This window comes from Coenobita brevimanus, chromosome 27 (genome assembly GCF_032717465.1).
Source record: "Coenobita brevimanus isolate Jiangsu-jjx chromosome 27, ASM3271746v2, whole genome shotgun sequence".
Taxonomy (NCBI): domain Eukaryota; kingdom Metazoa; phylum Arthropoda; class Malacostraca; order Decapoda; family Coenobitidae; genus Coenobita; species Coenobita brevimanus.
In genome coordinates this window covers 1339201-1357701 of record NC_136980.1, presented here as the reverse complement: position 1 = coordinate 1357701, position 18501 = coordinate 1339201, and the positions used below count along the sequence as shown (strand labels likewise).

The following is an 18501-nucleotide window of genomic DNA, read 5'->3' as shown; positions in this document are numbered from 1 at the left end:
TATTTTATTTTTTGGTTGCACTTTATATTTTGTCTGCGTTTTTAGACACGGCGTTTCCTCTTCACTGATTTTTTCATTTTTTTCCTCTCTATGCTTTTCTGTGCACTTCTCTGTCTACACACACACACACACACACACACACACCACACACACACACACACACACACACACACACACAGTATTTTTCCGCCTTGTATAAACTGCTGTTTTTCTGCATCGTTACCCCTTCAGTACGATGACGCTTTGTTATTATTATTATTATTATTATTATTATTATTATTATTATTGGAAGTAGTTCTAGTAGTAGTAGTACTGTAGTATAGAAGTAGTAGTATTTGTAGTAGTAGTAGTAGTAATAATAGTAGTGGGATTTAACATCATTATTTTTATCATTATTATTATTATTATTTTCCAAACAATTTTATCTATTTTATTGATTTCCAGATTTTTTTATATTGTCTCTTCCCGTAGTCTGTTTGTTTCCATCTGCCAAGCACCATAATTCCCCTTTTAGGCTGAGGGTCAGGGGTAGTCAGGCTGGAGGTGAACTTTGACTAGTAACCAAGGAGACTCATGCCTACCTCGATATAGCAAAGGGTGGGCGTGGGCAGCTCGCTCATGATTTTTTTTTTAGTTCTCGTTCTGAAGGGGTTTACGGTGTGGCCAGAGCAGAACCGTCCATACTGAATCCTCTGTGGCAATAAACGTGATAGGTGTACAGGCGGATAGATACATAGCTGAGTGGATGGGTAGATAGATAGATGTACAAATAGATAAATATTTAGCTGAGCGGATGGGTAGACTGATAAGTAGATAGATAAACAGATAGATAGAAGCAGCCCAGTAAATAGGTAGACTTGTAAATAAGTAGACTGGTAGATAAATAGATAAATGAATAGATAAATAAATAGGTAGACTGGTAGATAAATAGATAAATGAATAGATAAATAAGTACACTGGTAGATAAATAGATAAATTAATAGATAAATAAGTAGACTGGTAGATAAATAGATAATGAATAGATAGATAAATAAGTAGACTGGTAGATAAATAGATAAATGAATAGATAAATAAGTAGACTGGTAGATAAATAGATAAATGAATAGATAAATAAGTAGACTGGTAGATAAATAGATAAATGAATAGATAAATAAGTAGACTGGTAGATAAATAGATAAATGAATAGATAAATAAGTAGACTGGTAGATAAATAGATAAATGAATAGATAAATAAGTAGACTGGTAGATAAATAGATAAATGAATAGATAGATAAATAAGTAGACTGGTAGATAAATAGATAAATGAATAGATAAATAAGTAGACTGGTAGATAAATAGATAAATGAATAGATAAATAAGTAGACTGGTAGATAAATAGATAAATGAATAGATAGATAAATAAGTAGACTGGTAGATAAATAGATAAATGAATAGATAGATAAATAAGTAGACTGGTAGATAAATAGATAAATAAGTCAAATAAGTAGATTAGTAAATAGATATATAAACAGGTGGATAAGTAGATAGACAAATAGATAATGGCTAAATTAATCGAAATTATGTGTGTAAATCAGGTGTATATGTGTGTGTGTGTGTGCAACAAGAGTACAGTCACCAATGTACACACGTGCCTTCAGTACGTTACCTATGAATGTACAATTGTGTGTGTGTGTGTAATTCACCGGGTCGGTCAGGATCACTTGATGGTCGTGATCGTCAGCTTTTTACCCTCCCGGAAGGGAGCTGAGAGCTCATATAGTCCGATCTAAGGACAAGGCTGTGACCTTCACACACACACACACCCGTCCCCTTGCTCAAGGGGGACAGTAACCACCCACTTCATCAGTGAAACTTTTCGCAACCTGAGCGAGGCGCGAACTCCCGTCCACCAGTTGGCAAGCGAGAACGTTACCACTCCACCAGCGAGCGGTGTGTGTGTGTGTGTGTGTGTGTGTGTGTGTAAGCCCCAAATCTTATGAGTGTGTGTGTGTGTGTGTGTGTGTGTGTGTGTGCAACAAGAGTACAACCACCAATGTACACACGTGCCCTCTGTACGTTAGCTATGAATGTACAATTGTAGCACATAGTTTTTGCCACACATTAAATAAAATTAATAAAGAAATAATGAAATAAATAATGAATAATAAAATAAACAATAAAATGAACAAATGAATACGACGACACTACATACTATATACTTCCCATAAAACTTCCTCGTGACTAGCATTATAGAGAACACTTCCTCGTGACTAGCATTATAGAGAACACTTCCTCGTGACTAGCATTATAGAGAACACTTCCTCGTGACTAGCATTATAAAGAACACTTCCTCGTGACTAGCATTATAGAGAACACTTCCTCGTGACTAGCATTATAGAGAACACTTCCTCGTGACTAGCATTATAGAGAACACTTCCTCGTGACTAGCATTATAGAGAACACTTCCTCGTGACTAGCATTATAAAGAGGTGCTGTATTCTCTCTCTCTCTCTCTCTCTCTCTCTCTCTCTCTCTCTCTTTCTCTCTCTTTCTCCCTCTCTCTCTCTCTCTCTCTCTCTCTCTTTCTCTCTCCCAAGCTGAGTCAAATCGTCTGGAGCCGGGAAACCATCTTAAGATTTCCGTAAGATTTTTTTTTTTTATCACTGTACAGGGTGGCCCACAAATAACACCTTAAACTCCGGGTGGCTCATTCTGCTGGTGTGGGCGTGGCAGTATGGGTGGGAAGTGGGTTGGCTCAGTCTGCTGGTGTGGGTGGGAGGTAAATGCTGGCAAATAGACACTGATAGATACACAGCAGCGTTATATATGGACCACCCCGGATCTCAGACCTCGAATATCTTAACGCGTTTCATGTACCGATTTAGTTTTGGTTTCTAGATCAAAAAAAGAAGAGAAACGCGTGAAAGTGGCATCAATCTCTCTCTCTCTCTCTTTTTTTTTTTTGGTTTCTATATTAAAAAAGAAAAGTGTCCAAAAGCGGCATCAATCTCGTTTCCTTTGTTTTGGTTTCTAAATACAAAACAAAAATAAACGAGTGTGAAACTGGCATCATCTCGTTTTCTTTTTCTTTTTTGGGTTTCCAGATCAAAAAAAGAAAATCCTGCACCTTTTTTGAAACCTCCATGGCGTGTGTGGATCCTGTTTTTAGCGTCCATGTTTTATTGTCCCGAAACAAAACAAACAAATCACATTGTTTTCTTCCCGTTTTCTTCCTCTTGCCACAGACAGACATTTTCTTTCACCTTTTGCCACAGTTAAAAAAATATTTGTTTGTTTACTTGGGAAAAAACTAATCCTTGTTTTCGTGTTGTAAAATAATAATAATAATAATATTAATAATAATAATAAAATAATTATAATGGAAGCAGTAACAGTAATAGTAGTAGTAGTAGAAGAAGGAGGAGGAGGAGAAGGAGCAGTAGTATCAGTAATAATAATAATAATAATAATAATAATAATAATAACACCTCCCAGCCTGTTCAGTTCACCCCCCAGAATTGTTCAACCTTCCTTAAGCTTCTAAATGTTCAATATCAAAAAAGCTTGTTTCAAAATTATGTTCTTGATTGTTCTGTTATTGATTGTTATTATGTTCTTCTTGTTCATGACTGCGTATTTTCAGTTCTCGTGTTCTATGAGGCTTAAGCTTCCCAACCTTCACTTATTTAGGGGGCTTAAGCTTGTTCTGGTACCTGTTCTCTATGTGTTCAGAAGGCTTAAGCTTTTTCTGGTTATGTTCTTCTTGGGTTAAGCTTTCCACACTTTATATACCCAGAAAGCTTAAGCTTTTCCGATTATCTGGCTTAAGCTCCCCACGTTTCCTATACCGGCCGGCTTAAGCTTGTTTTGGTTCTCCGTTACTAGTGGCTTAAGCTCCCCCACTTCGTATATCCAAAGGGCTTAAGCTTTTTCTGATCATCTGGCTTAAGCTCCCCACGTTTCCAATGCTGGCGGGCTTAAGCTTATTTTGGTCATCTGTTCCTCGTGGCTTAAGCTTCCCACACTATTATATTCAGAGAGCTTAAGCTTTTTCTGGTCACCTGGCTTAAGCTCTCCACGTTTCATACATCCAACGGGCTTCAGCTTATCTCATTATATTTTCTTCGTTCCTTAAGCTTTCCATACCTGCTATATTCAGGGAGCTTAAGCTTGTCTGATTATCTCTTCTTTGTGGCTTAAGCTCTCCATATTTCCTGTATCTATGAAGGCTTAAGCTTCCCAAAATTCCTATATTCAAAAAGGGTTGTCTAATGTTCAGTATTTCACAGCTTAAGCTCACCAAGCCCCGTTCCCACAAAGGCTTAAGCTCCCCAAACCGTGTATCTTTAAGGCTTAAGCTCCCCAAACCATGTAACTAGGGCTTAGGCTCCCCAAACCGTGGATCTTTAGGGCTTAAGCTCCACCCCAAAAAGTCCCGTCATATAACAAAAGCTTAAGCTCCAATCTCTCTCGCACACATCGCTTCGGTAGGGACAAGCTTAACTCTCTCTCTCTCTCTCTCTCTCTCTCTCTCTCTCTGACATCAGGCTTAAGCTCTTTCACAAGGGCTTAAGCTTAAATTTTTCTCTCTGAACACTTTGGTTAAAGCTCTCTCAAAAGGGATTAAGCTCAAAAAATCTCTCTCTCTAACACGTGGCTTAAGCTCTCACAAGGACTTGACACGTGGCCTAAGCTCTCTCACAAGGGCTTGAACTTTATCTCACTCACAAGGGCTTAAGCTCAAATTTCTCTCTCTAACACGTGGCTTAAGCTCTCTCACAAGGGCTTAAGCTCAAATTTCTCTCTCTAACACGTGGCTTAAGCTCTCTCACAAGAGCTTAAGCTTCCTGTGGGTGTAGGGGAGGGGGTGGGAGGCACGGGGCGTCTTCTTCTTCGTCTTCGTCTTGGCTTTCGTCTTGGTCCACTGGAGGCAGGAGGAAGGGTGATATCAGACCACCTTGATCCACCTGTCTATCGAATATTCCAAGGCCGCTAACCACCTGTAGGGAGGGTATTATTACTATTATTATTATTAGTGTTATTATTATTATTATTATTGTTATTATTATTATTATTATTATTATTATTATTATTATTATTGTTATTATTATTATTATCATCAGTATCGTTATTATCATTTTTCTTCTCCTCTTCCTTCATCACCTTCTCATTACCACCACCACCACCATCATCATCAATAATCCATCCATCATCCAGTCCTACGTTGCCCCATGAGGAGCGTAGGAGCCCGGGGCTAGGCAAGTTGGTCTTGACATTAAAGATGAGAGTGACCAGCCTCACTCATCCATGAATGCCATTACGTGAGCAGTAAACCCCAACCATCCCTTGGATATAAACCTTCACCGGCTCAATCCGATTGGAGCGCCGTAATTACCCACTAAACCACCAGGCGCCATAATCTGGTGTTATGGTTATCACTCAGCGTAGTAAATGGTTTCCTGGTGTACAGGAAACCTTTTGGCTTATCACTCAGAACTGAAGAACCATAAACTGAATCGAACCATAAACTCCAGACATGACGGGCAAAAGACAGTGGTAAATTACTGCCTCTTTATCCCGCTCTCTGTCCCTGTCTCAACTCTTCTTATCACCGTCAGACTCTGCGTTGAAATGTCTGAAGCGTGGTTCTGGCGGGGGAAGATTAGATTCGTGAATATTAAGTACAACCTGTTCAGTACTCCCTATTAATAGTAAGTACCGTCTATCAATAAACAGTACTGCCTATCGGTATCCATTACTGACTGCCAACGTTATGTACTGGCTATGAATAGTACTGTGCTAATGCCCGGTAGCTGGCCTCGCACAACACTCACAGGCGGGGAACTCAACCACATTTACCAAGTAGTCAAAGTCCGGGCTGTGGCTACTACACATACATGTCTCCTATACACAGTTCATCCTCTTGGGGTCTATGCCTCCCTTTCACCTGCACCTCCAACCCTGGCCAGGCGCTGTTTACCACGAGAAGGCGGCTGCTTGCTTGTGTTCGTCGGGTCTGCTCGCTGAAAGGTCGGGGTAAAGCAACAAAACAACTGTCAATATTACTTGCAAGCTCTCATTATGAATCCCTGCGTATCAGTCCTTCCTTATCTCACCTCTTCTTATCGCTATCGGTCTCTGTGTAGAAGTAGAAGTGTCTGAATCTTGGCTCTGGCGGGAGGAGTTCAAAGGCGTGTTTCTTGCCGCCTATGCTGGTGCTCTGGACGCGGTAACCCTGCAGCTGCACCACGCCTGAAAGGAAGTAGGAGAAGACGCGTGAGGTAGTGGAGGGCAATGGGGAGGAAATGGAGGGAAAAGGGGACGCAATTGAGGGAAAAGGGGAGAAAATGGAGGGAAAAAGGGAGGAAATGGAGGGAAAAGGGGAGGTAGTGGAGAGAAAAGGGGAGGAACTGGAGAGAAAAAATGAGGTAGAAGAAGGGACTGGAGAGACGGTTGGGGGAAAAGCTGGGGGAAGTGGATGAAGGGACACAGAGTGCAAGAGAAATGTGAAGGGGTGCTCTCTCTCTCCCTCCCTCTCTCTCTCTCTCTCTCTCTCTTTAACTGTCTACCAGTCTATTTATCTGGCAGTACTCTACCACGTTGAGTACACCGCTTCCCGTCCGATCAGCGAAGTTAAGCAACGTTGGGTCTGGTTAGTACTTGGATGGGTGACCGCCTGGGAACACCAGATGCTGTTGGCATCCCTACGTGTCAAGTGGGGTTGGTGGAGGATTAGTGCCCCTCCCTGTAAAACAATTAACTCTAAGCCCCTGGCCACCCTGTTTGGGATACATGGCGTCTGGCAATGAATGAATGAATGTTCTCGTTCCTCTGTCTCTCTCTATGTATGTCTGTCCATCCCCCCCCCTCTCTCTCACTCTCTCCCGCTCTCTTATGCATCTATTTGTCTGCCCATCCTCTCTCTCTCTCTCTCTCTCTCTCCCTCTCTCACCTATCGCCTGCGTAGCGTCAGTATCGTAGTAGAGGTACAGCGACGCATCCTTCAACACGCAATATCGTTTGTTCCACTGGTGCCACCGCGAGCCGAGTTTGTGTAGGTAGCCGAAGCAGTCAGGCTCCGAGATCGCCGCCGGGCCGTGCTGTACTCGCCTCCCGCACACTTCGGCCACCTCGTCCCGCTGCAAATGGCAGGCTGTTAGTGGTGGTTAGGTGGTTGGGTGGTTGGGTTGTTAGGTGTTCTTGTTATTATTATTATTATTATTATTATTATTATTATTATTATTATCTGGTACTACTACTGTTGTACTACTACTGCTACTACTGCCACGACTACTATTCTACTGCCACTGCTACTACTGCTACTATTACTCCTACTACTACTACAACTACTGCCATTATTGCTACTACCACTAGTATTACTACTACTACAACTTCTATTATTGTTATTATTATATATAATAGGTTGGAAATTAACCTTGGACTTTGTTGGTAGGCAACAGTAAGATACCAAACCCTAACTCCTCCTCCATAGCGATTTATTTTTGGATATGGCCGGTTAATATCCTTTTGTACGGTATTTATGCAGAATATGGCGATGTTTGAAGGATTTTTGTAACTCAGAATAGAAGAGTATGGTGTAATAAGCAAAATAAATCGCTAACGAAAAGGTGTTAGGGAGCATTAGAAGTATCTTGAGGTGGTTTTGCCATGTAGAGAGAATGGAGAATGAGAGACTGACTAGGAGAGTATATGTGAGGTGAAGAGTGAGTGGGAGGCCGAGGATGAGGTGGAGAGGGATATGAATGAACGTGGCGTGAGTTGGAGAGAGAGCAACTTGATGGCGGAGGACAGGGTAACGTGGAGTCGATTTGTTTGTGGCCACCCCATTCCAGTTCAAGGCGTCTGGCAGTAGGTAAGTAGATAGATTGATAGACACAGATAGATTGATGGACACAGATAGATAGATAGATAGACAGAGACAGACAGATAGATAGATAGATAGTTGGACTGATGGGATAGGTTAGATTATATTCGATGAGATCAGGTAAGTTAAAACGGCAGGTAGGCTAATTACTGTTACCTGAGCAGCCTGAGCAGCGGCCTGAGTGAGCACCTGGCCCCACCTGTGCCTGGCGAGGGGCGAGTGTGCAGCCAGGGTGAGGGTGGCCACTCCCCCCCGCCCCAGGGTGAAGGGGTAGTGCCCCCCCTCACCCTCGCCGTCACCCACCCCCTCATCAGCAAGGGGGTGTACGCTGTGCCCGCTCACCTGCACGGCCCCCAGGGGGTGTTGCTCCTGGGGGGGGAGGGGGAGAGAAAGAAATACAGTACAATTGTTGGGTACTTATAATTACAGACTTATAATTACATTCTTATAATTATATACTTCTAATTACATACTGTACACTACACCAAACGAAATTACACCGTCCTTTCGGGTGTGAAGGCAAGACGACAAGAGGGGAATATTTATGTCATTATCTTTTATTTCACATCAGGATAAGTATGCATATGAATGTAGATACAATATATATAAAAGTAAATACTGTATATTGATCTGTCTGAGTACCAGTCTATCTATATATATATCTAGATCTATCAGTATGTCGAGATAGATAGGTAAACAGATAGACAGGTACACATCTATAAATTTTCATCTCATTTAGCGTCCTGTCTGTAACCCCTCCCCCCCATCCTGCGCCACTCACCATCTCACTCTTATAGTAGTACAGGCAGTGGTCCTTCTTCAGCGCAAACCACCGTCGTCTCCACTTCCTGATCAGCGCAGGGGTGCCGGGGGTGTGGTGCGCAGGGGTTTGTTGCGCAGTGCCCAGTTTGTACAGGTACCCGGCGCAGATGGGGGTGGGATCCTGCGCAACCAGAGGGGTGAGCACGTCGCAAGTCCGCGCAACCTCGAGGCGCAATGTGTCGCAGCCTGTAGAGGGGAGGGGGGGGGAGATTTTTTTTACAGGTAACATTGCAGGTTCCGTAGCTCCTGTTCCTTAGTGATTAATTTTGGATTTTACACCTCAGTACAGTCATCAATCGGTAATCAATGCATATATGGGAGTACAGTATGCTAATCATCAATCATTCATCAATCCATCCTTGTTAATCATCAACCATATATCAGTGACAGTAGCTCTTATTCATCAATCATCATTTCATCCACCATCAATCCCTCATCAGTCATCAATCAATCCATCTCGTCGTCATCAACAGCCTATCCATTTTCATCTGTCCACCCCTCCATCAATCATTAGTCATATATTATTAATGGTATCTCTTAATCATCAATCATCAATCCATTCATTCATCCTTCATCAATCCCTTATCGGTCATTAATCAGCTCATCATCACCCAGTCTCTCAATCATCATCATCAATCATTCATCCATCTCTCATCAATCAACTCATCACCACGTCTCTCAACCATCATCAATTCATCCACCCCTCATCAACCTACCAGCGTGCGCCAGCCTGACCACCTCTGAATGCGAGGCGTCGAGGACATTGATGCCGTTGATGGTGATGATGATGTCGCCCACCTCGAGGCCGCTCTCCTCCGCTGGGGTTCGGGGTTCGATCGCCGACACCACTACAGGTCGGGAGCCGTGGATCCGAAAACCGAACTCACCCGACTCCCGACTAACCGTAACTGTTTTGTCCGACTCTGTAAGGGGAAGGGGGGAGATTAGCGCCTACTGGGGAGATTAGCGCCTACTGGGGAGATTAGCGGCTATTGGGGAGATTAGCGCCTAAGGGGAGATTAGTACCTACTGGGGAGATTAGCGCCAATTGGGGAGATTAGCGCCTACTGGGGAGATTAGCGCCAATTGGGGAGATTAGTACCTACTGCGGGAGATTAGCACCTATTGGGGAGATTAGAACCTATTGAGGGAGATTAGCACCTATTGAATACGAGAACCGTGTATGTGGAGGCTAACCTGAGGGGAGAGAAGGGAGGGAGTGGAGGAGGGGAGGGAAAGATGAGAGGTGGAGAGGGGAAGGGGTGTGAGGAGGGAGGGAGGAAGAAAAAGTGGGTGAAGAGGGGTGAGAGGAGGAAGAAGAGGGGTGAGAGGGGGGAAAGAGAGGGGTAGGGGCAAGAAGAGGGGGAAGAAGGGAGGGAAATAGGGGAGAGAGAGGAAGGAGGGGTAGGGGGAGAGGGATGGGGAAGGAGGAGGAAAGGGGAAAGTTAGAGGATGGGGAGATAATGGGGAGAATGGGAAGGGGTGGGGCCGTTGAGAGACGGAGGAAAGAGAGGAGAGGAGAAGGGAGGGGAGGGGAGGGGAGGGAAGGGAAGGGGAGCGGAGAAGACAATGATGGGGGAGGAGAAGGAGGAAGGAAAATGATGGGGAAGGGGTATGTGTGGGGAGAGGGAAGGGGAAGGATGAGTGGAGAGGAGGGGGAGAGGAGGAAGGGGAAAGAGGGTTGCTTTGAAAAGAATTTGTTTTGAATGTTTTACTAAATAATTTTCTATGGCATCTGTAAATTCTTAATTATATATACATATAATAGTACAGTTAATATAAATGCTCTAATCCTTCTGTGGTTAGTCATTTAGCAACTTATAATAACGGTAAATAAACACACACACACACACACACACACACACACACACACACACACACACACACACACATTGAGAGGTGTAGACATGCACTTTATATCTGCTTTGACAGATTTCAGGGCACTGTTTTGTTTACATGCACTGATTCACAAAATATCCGGTACGTAAACAAAACAGGACAATCGGATACTTCCTAAATTTAAACAGGCCGCCAACACCAAACACATGCAATATTGTATAAGAATTCATTTTTACTGGTCAGGCAAAACTTCTTATACTTTAAAATAAAACACTTACCTATACATTTAGCAGAAGAAAATGAAAGAATGTATATAGCTTGTATTTTCCACTGAGTGATCATGTTGTTAATAAATAATAATGATATAATAATGTAGTGCTACCTTCATCTGGCTAATATTAACTATGTGAACTAAGTAGCCTAGCCCTGGGCCCCTACGCTCCTGATGGGGTCGTAAATAAGTGGGTGATGATTGTAATGATGATAGTGATGATGATGATAGTGATGTCTGTCACTGCAGGGCGATATGTATTACACTACTAATTAATTTAAGAATCCTAGCCGCGGACCCCTACGCTTCTGATACAGCAATAAATGATGATGATGATGATGGCGATGATGATGATGCTTTACCAGAGTGTGGGTGTACATTGCGCAGGGCCGAATTTTGAACGCACCAAACCACCAGCATCTTGCGCATCACGCTGTTCAGTTGCTCTCCTAGGCTGCCCCTCTCTCCTAACCGACGGAGAGAGAGAGAGAGAGAGAGAGAGAGAGAGAGAGAGAGAGAGAGAGAAGGAAATGGGGGGGGGGAGAAAGAAAGTCGGAGGAAGGTGGAAGAGATAGATGAGTGGAGTGGAAGGGCAGGGTGGAATGGAGGAAAGAGAGGGTGGAGAGAAAAGAGGAAAGAAGAAGGGTAAAGGGGGAAAGAAACGTAAGAAAGGAGGAAAGACAAAGGAAAAGAAGAAATAGAGGGATAAGATAGAGGGAAGGAAATGTGGTGGAAGAAAACGCGAAGGAGGAAGGAAGGAAAAGGAGGAGGGGAGGAGGGAGGAAAAGTGTCGATGAAACCATGGATTTATTAAGTTTATCGCATGTTTTTAGCTGTATATGTAAGCAAAATATGTATATTCTACTTAATTCAATAAAAAATGTGTAAAAAAGAATGTACACAATTCCTTTTTGATAAAGTTGGAGGGTTTCTTGACGGGGTATGCGTGACACCCAATCGGAATGCGCCAGCCAAGCCGAAGAAGTTGCATCCAGTCTTTTGAAAAGTTTCCAAACTTATTTTTACTGATTTTACGAGAGAATGGGATGTTAAAGCTGCTTGGAGTTTATAAAGAATAATTTGGGGAACATTTTGTGAGCTTTGGAATTAGGAGTGTTATTCTGTATTTGCGAAAATTTAAGAAAATTTCAATGCCCATTCCTGGAACAAAATGGATTTAACTAAGGGCGGGACACGTCACGCGTCAGAGAGACACCAACCATGGAAGAGGGAGTATATGTGACTGAGTGCGTGCGTGTGTCGTGCCGTTGCTTATGCGACATATATCACGTTATACCAGGATATACCACGTTAGAAGATCCATATAACGTGCAAAGAAGATATTTACCAGCCTCTGCGAGACGGAGCATGGCGGTGGTGATGGTGAGTGTTTGAATTTCTTTTGTTTCCTTTGATGGCGAAAGTTGGTCCGCTTGTAGTCGATGTTGTGTACAGATATTCAGAATTTTCTTGCGTCCAGTGATTCACGTTAATTCAAACTGCGTTCTTCGTTTTCTTGATTTGAGTTTGTAGTTCATATCTTGAGACAATAGATGGTGTTTGCTTTTTTTGCTTAATGGCTCCGCTTTCTTATACGTGTTCGCCTGCTCACTCCTGTCATTTTTCGTCCGTCGTTATTGCTGAATGGTAAGATGTCATTATTGCAAAGAATTATCTTGATTTTGTTAGCTTATTATTATTATTATTATTATTATTATTATTATTGTGGTGGTATTATTTAGGCGGTGCAAAAAATTCCAGTGTTCATGTTTTTGTATTTCATTGTAGTGGTGGCTTTTTTTTTTTTTTAGGTTACTCAAAAAAAATTAAACGTTCAGATTATTGCATTTATATATTTAGTTATTTTTGGTTGTAATGGGGTTACTTTGGCAATGCAAATATTTCAACGTTCATGTTTTTACATCTACACATGCATAGTTTATTATATCGTGGTGGGTGGGTGTTTTGTGTTTCCTCGTGACGATATAGTTGCTTAGGAAATTTGGGAGGGAAAAAGGGCAGGGGAAGGGAAATGTATACGATAATGGGATAATTGTATCAAAGAATAAACAGTACGTTAATAAACTGTATCCCATGAACCAATTTCACGGTTTTACGATAAGCTGTTGTATCCCTTGAATATATATATTTTTTTTCATAAATGTTCGTATTCTAACCGGCGTTGATATCGTAACACCTCATCCACAGCGATTTATTCCGTTATGTGTTACTGATGTGATCTTTGTCGATGTACAGATGACTAAAATAACATGTAAAATATAAAGTTTAGATTGTACCGTAAATCGCTGGGATGTTACGAATGCCCATTTGAATCTGAATTTGGCTCTTGTTTTTGTTTATTGGAGGGAACAGTCATTGGTTCTTTTTCCCTTCCATTAAAAAAAAAAATATCGGGGAAGGAAGCTCTCTAACACTTCCTCCATAGCGATTTATTGTTGTGTATAGCTGGTTAATAGCCTTTTGTACGTTATTTATGCAGAGTATGGCGATGTTTGAAAGATTTATATAACAGAAGAGGATTGGCGTAATAAGCAAAACAAATCATTTAGGAAAAGGTGTTAGGGAGCTTTCTTAATTGAAGAGAATGCACACCAATTCTCCTATGCAGTCTAGAATTTATTTTTATTACATTTTCATATTGTCTGTAATTTTGTTTTCCACGTAGTTTGCTACAGTAACACAGGATAGTGTATTAATCCCTCTGTCCTTGTGTGTGTGTGTGTGTGTGTGTGTAATTCACCGGGTCGGTCAGGATCACTTGATGGTCGTGATCGTCAGCTTTTACCCTCCCGGAAGGGAGCTGAGAGCTCATATAGTCCGATCTAAGGGCAAGGCTGTGACCTTCACACACGCACACACCCATCCCCTTGCTCAAGGGGGACAGTAACCACCCACTTCGTCAGTGAAACTTTTCGCAACCTGAGCGAGGCGCGAACTCCCGTCCACCAGTTGGCAAGCGGGAACGTTACCACTGCACCAGCGAGCGGTGTGTGTGTGTGTGTGTGTGTAAGCCCCAAATCTTATGAGTGTGTGTGTGTGTGTGTGTGTGTGTGTGTGTGTGTGTGTAAGCCCCAAATATTATGTGTGTGTGTGTGTGTGTGTGTGTGTGTGTGTGTGTGTGTGTGTGTGTGTGTGTGTGTGTAAGCCCCAAATCTTATGAGTGTGTGTGTGTGTGTGTGTACTATTTTTTACACAAACCTATCATGAAATAACCATCTCCCCGTCTTGAATGCAAAGCTGTAACAGTACCGTAACGCCAGAATATGGTGCTAGTCACGAAGAAGTGTTATGAAAAAGATGTAGAGCCATAGTATCGACTTTCTACTTTTAAGCTACATTAAATGAGATGCAAAAAAACGAAAACCTGGGTCTAGTTAAAGTGAAAGGAGTATAGGAAGAACGAAACAAGACGGCATCGTAGTGAAGACCTTAACTCCTTCAGTTCGGTGACTTTTTTTTTCTTGCCATCTCCAGACGATTTTATTCAGCGGGAGAGACGTCGAATTTGGGGGGTTAGATAAAGCCTGTCTCTCTCTCTCTCTCTCTCTCTCTATGACCTGCTCCACTTAACCCCGTCCCTTCCACTGTGTACTTAAGCCTCTTCACAACGAGGACATCTAAATATAGTTCACTCTTGCCACCTGCAGACGATTTTATTCAGAACGATTTATTTTTCGAACTGAACCCCCCTTCGCTACGATTGGAATATAAAATTTGTTCATAATTCTTGCTTTATCCAGACGATTTTATTCAGCCTTGGATATCTTTTTTTTTTTTTTTTCTGGAGGGGTTGATGTAGTCTTCTTCAACCCCCCTCCAATACGATTCGAAACTAAATTTTATTAATTTATTTGTGCAGTATCCAGACGATTTTATTCAGCCCTGGATATGTATACAGTTTTTACTTTTATTGGGAGGTTGGTGTAGCTTTCCTCAACCCCCTCCCCGTTCTATAGTGGGGATCTTCTTAGGTGAATAAAATCGTCTGGCGTCAACGAGAATAAACTTTACATTAACGCTGAAGGGATTTATAAATAAAAGAATGGTCTTCCTCTGTTTTCTAGTTTATTTTTAAACTCTCTATTCAGCTTTGTTTTCGATTTTCTTAATTAGGCTATTCTCTTTTGCTCTGTTTTCATCTGTATAATTTCGACTTTATTGTTTGTTTTCTGCTTTCTCTTATTATTCAACATTTTATTACTTTATTTTTTACTTTCATTTTGTCTTTTATACTTTATTTTCATCGTATTTTCTGCTGTATATAATTTCTACTTTTATACTACCTTATTTTCTGTTTTCTGCTCGGCTTTATTTTTCACTTCTAATTTCCTGCTTTCTACTTTATCTTCTGTTTTCTATTTTGCTGATTTCTACTCATCCACAGTTTTCTCCTTTCTGCTTTATTTTCTATTTTCCACTTTTCTGCCTTCTACATTTTCTGCTCTTCTACTGTTTTCTGTTTTTTTCTACACTATTTTTTCCTTTATTTTCTACTCTTCCACTTTTTTCTGCTTTCTGCATTATTTTCCACATTGTTTTCTACTGCACTTTCCACTATACTTTCACTATCTTCATTTTCTACTATTCTTTCTATTTTTACTCTACCGTTAACTATTTTCTACTTTACTTTCTACTTTATTTTCTATTTATACTTTACTGTTAACTATTCTTTATTTTCTTTTATTATCTACCGTACTTTCTGCTTCCTGGAACTTGTTTTCCATTTTCACTTTATTTTCCACTGTTCTGCTTTGTATTCTACTTTACTTTCTTTATTTTCTACTTAAGTACATGTCCGTTTGTGATGCCCTTTCCTTCCCATGACGTACCTGGTAACACAAACGAGTGATAAGGTGTGATAGGCAAAGTAGTTAAGGAAGTGGTTGTACAGAGCCTCCTAAGTCTTAAAGCCGATTATAACACCGGTCTGATAAGGGGCCAAGGTCACGAGGATGCTTGGAATAGTTACCCTTAGTTACCGTACCCCCCTCCCTCCCTCCCCCCCCCTGTGCTCTCCATCGCTACATGTACAGTAGGTTACCAACATTCCACTGGCGTTTCTCTCTCTCTCTCTCTCTCTCTCTCTCTCTCTCTCTCTCTCTCTCGCTACCGGTATATAAATCCCTCTGCCTCTAAACTCTTTCTGTATCCCCACTGCCTCCCCTTTCGTTCCTTCTTACTTCCTTCTTTTCCTTCCCTCCCTTTCCTCTCTTGCCCTCCTTCCCTCCCATTTCCTACCCCTTCCCCTGTCCCACACGTCTGCCTTACTTCTCCGTCTCCCCTACCATGCCGGCACTATAGTAATTAGGGAGTCTAGCTAAGCCCCGATGTGTGTGTGCGTGTGTGTGTGTGTGTGTGTGTTACGTCACTGTCACATACAAGAGGATGACTCAGCTACGGACTCAGACTTCGTAACAGCCAGTAGAGGAGCGTGACGTTTCATAATCATCGTCATCAACATCATTATCATATCCTCCATCATTATCATATAGCCTAGGTCACTCCACAACTGATCGGCTGCAGGATTGGACCATTTGCCTAGGGAGGGGTAGGACCTAACCACGCTGGCTTAGGACGGGTGGATAAAGGGGGTATGCATTCACAGCGGACAAAGTTGGTCAGAATTTCGATATTAGGAGAAAATTTCGTTATAAATGCCGAAGATAGAACGTCCGAAATGATTAGGTGAAGGTTACAAAGCAGTCGGCATTTCAACCAGGTAACTGAACGTTCATTACAAAATATAATTACTGGTAGTGTAAATAATAAGGGTAGTTATAGGTAGATTGCAGGTGTTACTATCGGCACTGGTACAAGTAAAGGTGTAGAGATGGGTAAACTTAATGTGTAACTCAGTACTGGTATATATTAAAGTGTAGGTAAAGGCAGACTGCAGGTGTAACATCTCTGGGAAGTAGGTCCGCTCCCCTCTCCTTCACGTAATTGGTCCCTTACCTGGCGCTGTGCCTCACCTGAGCTGAGAGTTCAGTGACGGATATATCCCTATGTCCTCTTCACTCGAGATACACTGACACATTACCGATCGAGAGTGTAGTGTCTGATTTAATCCCTGTGTCCCTTACGCCCCAGATACACTGACACTTTACCGGTTGGGAGTGTAGTGTGTGATTTATCCCTGTGTCCTTTACGTCCCAGATACACTGACACTTTACCGATTGGGAGTGTAGTGTGTGATTTATCCCCATGTCATTTATGGTCGAGGTACACACACTACTGAAAGCGTCAACTCTTTAGCTCTGTGGACGCTAAGAGTATAATGTAGAGCCTACCTTATTACTATCTTTTATTACGGTTTAGATGCTTTTAGTCTCTTCTGACGATATTAACTCTAGCCATTTTGAACACATGATATTTTACTACTCCCAATACAGGACTCTCTCTCTCTCTCTCGTACCCACTTGAATCCCACTCAGATTATCAAAGCTCATTTTGTTTATCCTTCAGAGAGACAGAAAGAGAGAGAGAGTCCAATAATGGCTGTTTTGTATTTACGTTTGGAGCTCCCTTATGTCACAGCTGCGAATTTGAGAGAGAGAGAGAGAGAGACAGAGACAGAGACAGAGACAGAGAATCCGATAATGCCTGTATTGTATCTATGTTTGGAGCTCCCTTTATGTCACAGCTGCGAATTAGAGAGAGAGAGAGAGTTCATTATACTCAGTGCTTCCTCATGTCACAACATCGGAATATAAACCCAGTCGTTAGGCTACATAAATTTCCACCCGCAAGTTAAATAAATAAATAAATGAATAAATGTGGTAGGTAAATTAGGGTTCATTAGTGCCACAATAAATGAATGTAACCGTGTTTATCCCTCATTGTCGCCACCACCACCACCACCACAGACATCTTTACCACTGCTACCACCACCACATTTATCATCACTACCTCGATTTTCGCCTTTTTTTTTTTTTACCATCACAGTCTCATAACTAGAATAATTGTCAGTTTTTTCACCACATCTTCCAACACCATCACCACAACAGCTACCATTACTACCACAGATTTTCTCTCTCTCTCTTTTTTTTTTTTTTTTTATTTTTTTATTTTTTTTAACCACGACAATAATCAGTGCCACATTTTTCACCGCCAGTTTTTCCACTGCTTTCACCACTACATATACACTACTACCACCACAGCAACCACCCTCACTACCGCTTGTCATCACGATATATACCATTACCACCACCACAGCTACACAACCACCACCACCATCACCACAACATATATCATTACCACAGCCACAGCTGCCATCATCACCATCGCTGCTGTCACCACCACCACCACTGCGACTATCACCATTACATAAGGTACCATCACCATCACAGCTACTACCATCACCATCACAGCTACTACCATCACCACCGCTACTATCACCACTACATGTACCATTACCATCACCACAGCCACCACCACCACCACCACTGCGACTGTCACCATTACATATAGCACCATCACCATCAGAGCTACCACCATCACAACCGCCACTGCCACCACTGCACATAACACTACTACCACCACAGCTACTTCCACCATCACCGCTACTGTCACCGCTACCATGATTTTCACTGTTATTGTTTTCACCATTTTCACCACTACAACACCACAACTATCACTCCAGTTAGTTTGTTTGTGTTAGAGGGAACTGGACCACTCCTACACC

The 18501-nt window shown here is 42.0% G+C and overlaps 1 protein-coding gene and 1 pseudogene across 1 annotated transcript in view; one reads left to right on the top strand and one right to left on the bottom strand.

Moving 5' to 3' along the window:
- Positions 1-4927: 4927 nt before the first annotated feature.
- The window catches only part of LOC145394347 (uncharacterized), a 54927-nt gene continuing 41353 nt past the window's right edge, over positions 4928-18501 (bottom strand). The window contains exons 19-24 of the mRNA XM_080268223.1: positions 9403-9609; positions 8646-8872; positions 8021-8233; positions 6932-7118; positions 6096-6231; positions 4928-4979 (exon numbers count right to left, since the gene is read on the bottom strand). Coding sequence (XP_080124349.1) covers positions 4928-4979; positions 6096-6231; positions 6932-7118; positions 8021-8233; positions 8646-8872; positions 9403-9609 — 1022 coding nt within the window. The remainder of the gene's footprint in view (positions 4980-6095; positions 6232-6931; positions 7119-8020; positions 8234-8645; positions 8873-9402; positions 9610-18501) is intronic.
- Positions 6560-6680, top strand: LOC145394620 (5S ribosomal RNA; annotated as a pseudogene).